This window comes from Pistacia vera, unplaced genomic scaffold (assembly GCF_008641045.1).
Source record: "Pistacia vera cultivar Batoury unplaced genomic scaffold, PisVer_v2 Contig40, whole genome shotgun sequence".
Lineage (NCBI taxonomy): Eukaryota > Viridiplantae > Streptophyta > Magnoliopsida > Sapindales > Anacardiaceae > Pistacia > Pistacia vera.
The window spans coordinates 2,986,495-2,997,301 of NW_022196224.1; the positions used below are offsets into that span (position 1 = coordinate 2,986,495).

General features: G+C 36.8%; 1 protein-coding gene across 1 annotated transcript; it reads right to left on the bottom strand.

Annotated features, from left to right (window-relative positions):
* Nucleotides 1-7,056: 7,056 nt before the first annotated feature.
* Nucleotides 7,057-10,472, bottom strand: LOC116141679. Its single transcript, XM_031427156.1, has 5 exons — nt 10,400-10,472; nt 9,762-10,297; nt 7,956-8,174; nt 7,680-7,874; nt 7,057-7,347 (listed from the first exon to the last, which is right to left on the bottom strand). Exons 1-5 carry the CDS (start codon nt 10,470-10,472, stop codon nt 7,057-7,059), a joined length of 1,314 nt encoding a protein of 437 aa, XP_031283016.1.
* Nucleotides 10,473-10,807: the final 335 nt, after the last annotated feature.

Consider the following 10,807-nt stretch of genomic DNA (forward strand, 5'->3'; position numbering starts at 1 on the left):
GTAGTGATAATTGGAATAGAAGGTTCCAAGTATGTAGCAACCGAGTTTTGGTAGTAGTGGGGATCAACGAGTCATGCAACGAGTGTGGGAGATTTCATTTGGACAGTGTCGGGAAGGTCCTCAGGTTGTTATCATTGTGGGCAAAGTGGCCATCTAAGAGGAATTGTCCTATTCGACTCAGGTGTAGTGTCATCAAGACCGGTTCAGAGAGGTTTCAGGTTCAAGGGGCACAGGGCAGGATTGCAAATAGTAGTAGTGGGCAACAAAAGAGTTGAGCGACCCCAAACTCAGGCCCGTGTGTCGCCTTGACACAACAAAATGCCCAAGCCACTCCAGGTGTGGACACGGGTATGTTATCTACTTTGAGCGTGAGAATCGTAATTGATTAATCCTAATTTTACACATTCGATTGTTTTCTAAGCAGCCAACCGAGAGTTAGAGATTCGTTGGTGTGTACTTGATGGTAGTCATCTTATAGGAAACTTTATTAATGAGGGTGTGTACTAGAGAATGTGTTGCTAGACTAAAGGACCCATATCCGTGTATTACTCATATTAATTTTCGAGGACGAAATTTATTAAGGGGGAAAGTTGTAAACCCCATTCTAATAATATATTATCCCTTGGTTTTGTTTATAGGAGGACTTTTCTGTCAAATTTTAAAGTTTGGTTAGTGGTGAAAATTAGAAATGGAACATGTTGGGTTTGCATGTACAAGGCACAAATCTGGATGTTTTTGTAGGAAAAGATGATGTGGCAGGGTTAAATAGAATTAAGAGAATTGGGGCTATTGTAAGAAAAAAAAAATTGTTTTATAAATTTGGGTCGCTCACCCAAATAAGAAGAAGAAAGTGGGGAGAAGAAAACCGAGAAAAGAAAAAAAGAGAGAAAGGAAGAGAGAAGGGAAAAAAGAAGAAAAAAGAAGGAAGAAGGAAAGAGGACTCGGCCGAGGAGGAGGGAAAGAAAAAGATAATGAGGGAGAATGAGGTGAAGAGAAGGTGGTGCTTGGGGCAGCTGGGTATTTCGGGTTGAGCTGAATTTTTTTAGTGTAGTGGATCAAATGAAAGTTTTCTCAAAAATTCAGATTTATGTTTGCATGTTAAATATAGTTGGCCATTTTTGCTTTTTGATGAGTTTTGAGCTGAATTTGAAGCTTGCCGAACTTGCTTTCCTTCCATGCTTTGGATAAATGTTTGTTGTTTAATTTGGTGCTTAAAATGGAGTGTATTTTGCTTGCATGTGTTCGCTGAACATAGAAAAAGTGATACTGCATCAGTCTGGTCTTGTGTTGCATGTCATTAGATCTTTCTTAAAAGCTTAAGACTTATGTCTACAGTTTAATGTTTTGATGAGTTTTTGGATTATATGTGAATTTTGTGTGAGTTGCTTGTTTCTCCATGCTTCGGCTGGATTTGGGATATATTTTATTGTAGAAGAATTGCTTTAATTGGTCTCTTAATGTTGTGTATTAGGTTGGCATGTGTTTTGGTAAGTTGCTGGGATTTTTTAAATAAGATTAATTGTTATGAACAATTACGTTTGCATGCTATTTGTTGTAATGATAATAGTTTTGATAGAGTCTGAAATAGTAAGTCTTAAAAGTCAAAAAAAAAAAAAAAGGGTACTTCTCATTTATGATTGTTATGACATTCCTTGGGATTAAGGTTTCTTTATATATTATATTTTTTGCTATAACCCTTGTTTTGTAGGATAATTATTATTTTGGTGATCATAAAATCTGGGTTTCATAATTATATTGATAAACTTCCTAATTCGGTAAAGATGATTGTTTGCTATGTTTGAGAAAGGTTTTTAGATGCCTTTATTGTGATATAAGTCCTTATGTGATGAACTCTTAAAACCTTATTTCAAGTATTTATGGAACCTGTATTTGCTGTTGGAGTGTCCTGATATTAATCAAGTTGATTACAAGTTACACAAAATATCTTATGGGCAACCGTGTATTCCAATTGGGTGTTAATGATAAAGGTTATAAACATTTATTATTTGCTTGTTTGATATTCGGTCAAATAGTTGAAAGAGAATGCATTGAATAGCTCCTTAACATATTATTCCCTTTTCTAAAGTTGTTTGAACGTTATGTAAAATAGTTGGATGGTGTTTTTTATATAGATTTTCTTCATATGAGCAAAGTTCTAAACTTCATTTGCTTTAAAGAAATTGCCTTACAATAATTACTTAGCAGGATGAACTGTGAGAGTGGACTAGGAGTCATGATCGAAAATATTTGTAAAGTTGGGATCTGAAAGTTCAGAACATATGGGGTTCAATAGAAAACTGAATATCTGATAATTTTCTACAAGTTCAGTAGTCAAATATTACGGCTATAGAAAATTGATATTCTTTTGTGTGTTTGCTTGAGTCTGAAGCATTAAAGCAAGCCCCTGCTTTTCATGTCTATGAGACTACATGAGTGCACCTTGTTATAATTACATGTTACATTTGTCAGGGTTTAAGTGCTACGCTTAAGAGTACTGAGGGTGTATTGAAACTATGATGCATCCAGTTTTGTGGAAGTGCCTGTCACGTGAATTGTAGATTTATTTAATAATTGTGTAAAGTTTCTTTGGCCCCATGTTTATTCATTACTTGTCTTTACTTACATTTTAGCCCAGAATACACTACCATAAATTATTTCATAATGTTTTAATAATTTTATAAAGGCCTATGTTTTGAAGAAATAAATTATTGGGTTAAGAATAAGTATAGTATGGCTTACAAACCACCCTACAAGTACCACATTCCCCCAGTTTCAGCTCTGCCCACGCGATGCAGGATTCCGGCGGTATTGAGATATTTGGTCTTCAGCCTCTGCGCATGCGTATTGAGATATTTAGTGCTCTCTTGGGCGTTGAGTTTGTCCGCCAGGTATTGAGATGGTTTTCTTCAGGCTCTGCCCCGCGATGATAGATCTTGCCGGTATTGAGATGTTTTCCCAGCTCTGCTTGTGTGGATGCCCACCAGGTATCGAGATTTTTCCCCAGGGTACTAGTTGTGGTAGAACCTTTAGTATCAGTTTACGCTTCGAAACAGGATATCAGTTTAAAGTTTTCAGATACCAGCCTACAGTTTCAGTATCAGTTATAGTCTTCAGTTTTCAGTACTTATGGATAGTTTGCATTAGTTATATGAAACAGTTGGTTGTGCATGTTTATAGAAACATCGTCTTTAGAAGCATAAGCATTTACAGCTATTCTTTAAGTTCTCATAAAAGAATTTTCAGCATTAGTGATGAGCTAGGATTCAGAAATGTGTTGTCAGTTTAATTGATCAGATTATAATACTTAGAACAATTAGAAATGAGTTATGCATGCATACATGGAATGATGGCCACACATAAAAGAATGTTCAATGGAATCATGTTGTTTTCTGTATTTAAAGAACCATTGCATGCCACTTGTGTTGACGAATGTTTTGCAAACTTCCCCCCTTTCCCCACTCACTGAGTTTCAGCTCACCCCTTTTTAAATGTTTTTCCCCCCCCACCAGGACCTCCTGAGCTCGTTGCCGAGCAGTGAGTCTCCGCTCAGGGTTGTGCCACGCATTGACATCTTTTATGTGGGTTTTATATTTATGTCGCATTGTAAAATTTGGACTTTCGTTTCAAGAACTCGTGTTTTCCTTCATGTATTTCCTTTTCTTACATATTTTGGAATGTGTAGTATAAGTGGAAAACCTGATACCACAAGTTTCCTTAACTCTTTTCTTTTGTAAAACGAAAGATGATGCATGTCTTTTTTTGAGATGTTGGAAATGGAAATACTATGATGTTATTCAGGAAAAGTATGTCTTTAAACAGTTTTCGCAGTTTTTCTACATGGCACGTCTCGGGTATCTGAGTCTTGTGGGAGCGCCCGGATCCTACGGGATGAGGAAATTCGGGACGGGTTGTGTCAACTTAGGCTGTCAAAACAGACAGTATCTTGACTGTGTTGGGTCGATAGTGGGCTGGGGTGTTACAGAATGGCTTCTGCAAAGTGAAGGAGAATCTCATATCCAAGAAGTTTTGTTGCTAATAAAGGCCATTTTTGTGTGTATACAATTGATAAGAAGAGGTTCATGGTTCTCTTGGAGTATTTGAGTCAAAATGTCCTCGTGGAGCTCTTGAGAATGCCCGAGGAAGGGTTTGGTCTTCCAAGCAATGGAACCATCACATTGTTCTGTGATAGTACCCTCTTGGAGTACGTCATTTCATTGGCCCGAGGTCACATGCCTAAAGAGTTAGAGAAGGCTTTACTAAGTTCTATAACAACATGTCACCACTCGGCATCATCTTCTCTTGTTCAAGGACTGAGTCATGAATTGAAAAGGAAAACAAAATAGGGTAGAAAAACAGAGAGTATTGAAGAGGAAGAAGAGAATGTGTTTTCTGTATTAATCCTTAACAGTAAAGTAGAGATTACAACTTTTTATATTAGGCTGCGGTACTAACTGATTTAATAGTAATTAGTTATATCATAATCCGTAAATTATACAGTTTTTATATGATCTCTTTGTCGGATTTCAATTACTTTCTAGTGCATTTCTACCTGAATTGGTGCGTAATTCTCTACTTTTCGTGTTTCAGGTTAAAATGGACTCTTTTAGCAAATAAAGGCAAAACTTGGCAGTTTTGACTCAGAATTGAAGGATTTCAGAAGATAAGAGAGTTCCGGAGTAGGACAATGCACGATGAAGCTTGTTTCCAAGGTGGAGAGTCGAAAATCGAAGAATCGGACGAAGAGGCAAGCAGAGTGGCAGTTCTGTAAATTTCAGAACTTTTGAAGAAGCTTCGCCCCGGCGAAGAAATTGTCTTCGCCGCGGCGAAGTTGGGCAGAGTCGAATGTGGATTTTTCATTCTTCGCCGCGGCGACAGTTAAAATTTTCAGTTTTGTAAACGCACAGTTTCGTGTGTGCGTGTTTTTGACTGGGTTTTTAGGACTAGGTATAAAAGAAAAACTTTAACTTTTTAGAAGGGGTTCCGAGCTGTTAGGTTAGCCGTCTTTGCATTTCCTAGAGAGAAAAAGCTGGATTTTTCGGATTGTTAGATAACAAGTTCAGATTTTGACTGGAAGAATTATCTTTTGGGGAGTTTTCTATTCTTTCATCTTAGTTTCATTATGTTTATTCTGTTTACTTGTATTTTCCGTTTTTATTCTGTTAAATTAGCTATGAACTAATCTTCTATGGGTTAGGGTTTTGATTGTAGTTTGGATTTGAAATGGGTTGAGTTTATGTTTGTGCTATTTTCATGTGAATAAGCTGTGGTTGTGTGTTACTCTGAAATTAATTGCTGTATGTGATGAACATGATGAGATTGAGAAATAATTCATGTTAAGCTTCATGGGTAATAACCATTATAGTATTGGATGCTAGAGATAGATTCAAGAACTAATGAAATCAATTTAGGATTCTTGTGCTTCATGTTTTAGAGTTATTAACCTTCAAATTGTTGGGTGCGGAATGTTAATAATGATAAATAGGAAAACATAGCCCGAGAGGGTATGTTATCATAGTAGTGAACCCGATTTACAACCATTGCATGTGAATGTGAAAATAGTGTAACTTTTAGGTATAACCCATAAATAATCCAAACGAAGTCAAAACCCTACCCGTTTTAATTAAATTGAATCTCTGAGTTCCATTTCCTTTTCTTTTTAAGAATTTATTACTTGTTAGATTTTATTTTGTTTTTCTTTCAATTACAAATTGCTCCCACAAATCCAAGATTTTCGATTACTTCAACTTGTTAACACCATAGGAATCTTAGTGCTTTGCTACCAGTCCTTGTGGGAACGATATCCTACCCATCACTCTATTACTTGAGCGACTAGTGCACTTGCTAGTTTTGCATGTTGTAAGAAACACGCATCATTATACAAGAAACAGCAGCGTATTAGTCAATATCAGATTTTGACTTTTACTTTATAGTCAACATGCTCCCTCAAACGTGACTGCACAAAACTTCAACACTACATAAACCTTCAACAGCTTTTCTTCCACACTTCAGCAGCTTTTCTTCCATCCTTCTTGTACTTCAATATGGTCCGTCAAACATAATTGCATAAAACTTCATCATTGATTTACTAATCTGTGATTACTGAGCAATACTAATCTGTGACTGCATAAAACTTCATCATGGCTGTACTAATCTGTGATTACTGATCAGCACTAAAAAATGCTTGTTGCAAGTGTAGTTAATACAGTTGGAGCTAAAAAAAAAATCAGAATTAGAACAACAAGCTGTTGACCGCAAATAGCAATCTTCCCAGCTGCAGTCTTCACCAAGTATACTGACATTCAACTTTGCCCTTAGATCAGTGAATTGACCAACTGATAAAGCCTTTTTGAGAACATCAGCTATTTGTAACTTAGAAGGAACTTATTGAATGGCTACCTTTTTGGCTAAAACTTGCTCCCTAATGTAATGAGCATCAATTTCAATGTGTTTGGTCCTAGCATGAAACACAGGATTATATACAAGAGCTTTACTAACATTATCGCACTAAATGACTGGAGTAGTGTGAAAAACCAAGCCCAATTCAGTAAACAAACTCTCTAACCAAGCTACCTCTGTTGCCGTATGAACTAGGGCTCTATATTCAGCTTCAGTGGAGGAAAGAGCAACTACTTTCTATTTTCTAAAACTCCATTGAATCAAATTTGGTCCTAAATAATCACAATAACCACTGGTTGATCTCCGATCTTCAAGATTTCCACCTCAATCAGCATCAGCATAGCATTCAATATGTAATGCCTTTGCTGGTTTGAGAAATAAGCCATAGTGGATAGTACCTTTAATATATCGTAGCACCCTCTTGCAAGCTTGCCAGTGGAGTTCAGTGGGGACTTGTAAAAATTGACTCAGCTTATTCACAGTGAAACTTAGATCAGGTCTTGTAAGGGTCAAATATTGTAATGCACCAATCGTATTCCTATATAAACTAGGATTCTGAAATGGTTCACCATTGATTAAACTCAATTTTATCCCAACATTCATGGGAGTAGAGCAAGTATGTGCTTCCCTCATCTTGGTTTTAATAAGAAGATCAACAACTTATTTGGACTGCTTTAGATGAATACCAACAAATGTCCTAGTTGCTTCCAAACCGAGAAAGTATTTGAGTGACCCAAGGGTATTTAAAGCAAAATCATTGTTGAGATCTTTCATCAACTGAGTGATAAATATTGCATCTGAACTAGTGATTAGTATGTCGTCAACATACACAAGTACATAGGTAGAACCTGAAGCTTGCTGAAGAGTGAAGAGAATTGAGTCTGAAATAGAGTTTTGGAACCCTTTTTGCTGAAGAGCAGATTTCAACTTTTCAAACCATGTTCTAGGAGCCTGTTTAAGACATATAAGGCCTTATTTAACTTTCAAAGAACCTTTGGAAATGATTGATGTTCAAGACCTAGAGGCTGTTGCATAAAGACATTTTCTGTTAGTACCACATTTAAAAATGCATTATTGATGTCAATCTATTGAATATCCCAGCCATTTGTAACTACAATGGTTAGAATAATTCGTATAGTTGATGGTTTGATCACTAGACTAAAGGTCTCAAAGTAATCAAGGCCAGGGGTTTGTTGGAAACCCTTGGCAACCAATCTAGCTTTGTACTTCTAAAGAGAACCATCAGCATTGAATTTTGTGCAAAACACCCATTTATTTCTAACAACATTCATATCTGAAGATGAGGGTACAAGAGTCCAAGTATTGTTGTGAATAAGAGCATCAAACTTGCTTTGTATAGCAGCCTTCCAATTGCTACTGCTAAGTGCATTAGAAACTGACTTGGTTTCTGGTTCAGGAGCTTCAGACCCATCAACTAAGAAAGCTAGATGAATATCATCTGGATTGTGAGTTACCAACTATAATCGATTGCTAAGTGTATCAGAAACTGACATGAATTTTGGTTCAGGAGCTTTAGACCCATCAAGTGTATCAAAAACTGACTTAAATTTTTGCTCAGGAGTTGCAGACCTATCAAGTAAGTAAGCAAGATGAATATCATCTTGATTAGAAGTTTCCAATTGTAACCAAGCAGCTGATTTAGCTTTTGTAACCATGGGAGGCATGTTTGAAGATGCTAGAGCAACATGAGAAACAACAGAAGATGCATAGGATTTGTTAAGAGTTGAATTATCCAAAACACCTGTACTGACTGTGAACTAATCATGTGAACTATGTTGTGATTCAAAACACCTGTTATATTAAGGAACTGAGAAGTAGTAAGATCAACAACAAGCTGACAGGGTGACAGAGATAAGGTCTTAGTGTTTATAGGTTGATTTGGACATGGTGAGATGGATGAGTGGTTAGTTGAAAAAGATTTGTGTTTAGTGTCAGTATTTGGAGTGGTAATGGGAGAAAAAATACTGGTTTGATTATCTAAGGATTGAATATGGGTTTTGGTACAAGGAGAGGTAGCTGTTTTGTTAGAAAATTGGGAAGATGTGAGATCAACTATAAGTTGACAAGGTTGTAAAGATGAGGCTGTAGTGTTTGTGTTAGTGGTATGGGGAGAATTTTGTTGAATGGTATCAGTGGATATCATATGGTTAAGAGAAGAATTCTTACCATTTGTTGCATGAGCTGAGCAGGACTTATCCAAGGAGCAAGGGACTGTAGGTGAAGCTATGCTAGTTGATGGTTGAAGAGAATTGGAAGTGACCATAGGAGGAAAGAATGAAATTTTCGTGGTGGTTTGAGTGTCTAGAGTGGAGGACTAAGTTTGAGATGAAGAGCTTGGAGTAGTGAGGGCGAAGGGAAACTCAAACTCGTTAAATTGAACATTAGGAGTAATGACAATCTATCCATCAGGTTTTAAACACTTATATCCTTTGTGGATTAGGCTGTAGCTTACAAAAGTACACTTGACCGTATGGAAATCAAACATGTGCTTGTTAAAGCTCCTAAGGAAAGGCAAACAAGAACATCCAAAAACTCTTAAGCTATCATAAATAGGAACTGGATGAAATAATGCTTGATAGGGTGAAATGTTATGAAGTGTGGCAGTAGGCATTCTATTTATGAGATAAACAGCTATCTCAAAAGCAAGCCACCAAAATTTCAAGGGCATAGATGCATGAGCAAGGTGTGTAAGACCTAACTCTACAATATGTCTATGCTTTCTTTCACTCCTACCATTTTGTTGATGAACATATGCACATGAGTATCTAACTTGAATACCTTGTTCAGTTAAGTATGGAAGAAAAGCCTTATATTCATCTCCTTGGTTAGATTGCAAGCTTTTAATTTTACAATCAAATTGTCTTTCAGCAAGATGATGAAATTTGATAAGAATTGGCCTTACTTCAGCTTTGGTTTTGAGAGGGAATAGCCATGTAAACCTACTGTAGTCATCTAGGAACTTAATATAGTATCTAAAACCTTTAACTGAAATGCAAAGGGCTGGACCCCAAACATCACTATGTATTAATTCTAAAGGGGTAATGGCATGAGACTGTGAAATGGGAAAACTGTTTTGGTGCAATTTGCATAATTGGCAAGCATCACAAAAGGTAAGGTTAGAACTAGATGAGGTGTTTAAGTTGGAGGGAAATTTGATATGCAGGTCTGATAAAATTTGTTGCTGGATTTTGGAGTTTGGATGTCCTAACCGTTTGTGCCATAGACCATAATCAGAGTCATGGGTGTTGGAAATTAAATAAGACGTCATTTCTATGTGAATGAATAGATGTAGTAAAAATAGTCTCATTCATAGAAGCATCGGAACTTAAGCAGGATGAAATAACATTAGCAGAAGCTTGTGAACAATCAGATGGAGGAAATGTAGTAGTACTATCAAAAATCATAAACCTATCATCCTTAGTTTTATTATCAATAGAAGAGATACATTGAGAACCATTGGTGACACAGGACTCACTCAATACAGGTTGATAACAGCTTTCATTATTCAACACAACAGATGAAACATCAGATGGACCTTTAAGGCAACTATTTGACTCTAAAGAACTAATTGTCTTATTACAGCACATGGAATGATTCTGAGAATCAAAGCAGACTGGTTTGATGTTGGTAACAGAGTTAATAGAGGCTAGTTGAGAAGAAATTTGATTTTTGGTCATAAAGGGGCTGGAGGAGGTCTGAATGGGGAGATAATTTAGCTGGTACAAGCCACCTTTAAGGTCTCCTTGCAACAACATTGCTCCTGTGGACTTGTCCTTTACAATACAACAATTAGCATCAAATTCAACTATCACATTGTTATCTTTGGTAAACTTGGAGATGCTTAACAGGTTTTTTGTGATTTTAGGAACACAAAGAATATCTTTAAGATGCAAGCATTTAGAGTACAGGTTACTAGGAATAAAGGTATGACCTGTATGAGAAATGTTGAGATACTCACCACTCCCAACCTAAAGTTGATCACCTCCATTGTAGTTCTTACTAATATGCAGGTGGTTCAAATCTACAGTGACATGATCAGTAGCCCCAGAGTCCATATACCACATTGGATCAGTTGGGGTTAGTGATGTTGCAAGAGTGAACTGCTGATTCTATTGTGTGAGGAGTGTTGCTGCTGTATTGTTATGATGTAAAGATGGTATGTCAACAGGATGTGAGTAAGTTGTAGATCCAGCAGATGCAAAATGAGCTGGACTTGAACCAGTAGGCTGCTGGCTAGGAACTCCAAATGTAGAAGTGTTGACAACATTAGGAGAAAGATGAACACCAGTTTGAGCCCCATATTGTGTATTGTGTGCTTGTTGAGCACTAGTTGATTGATTGTAAACACCACCAACACCATTGAAATGAGCAGGACCATTTCCATTAAAAG

Coding starts and splice junctions, on each gene's coding strand:
- LOC116141679 (XM_031427156.1), bottom strand. CDS start 10,472: ATGGACTCTGGGGCTACTGATCATGTCACTGTAGATTTGAACCACCTG. Junction 10,298..10,399: donor TAGTAAGAACTACAATGGAG/GTGATCAACTTT, acceptor TGCATCTTAAAG/ATATTCTTTGTGTTCCTAAA. Junction 7,875..7,955: donor CTGAGCAAAAATTTAAGTCA/GTTTTTGATACA, acceptor AATCGATTATAG/TTGGTAACTCACAATCCAGA.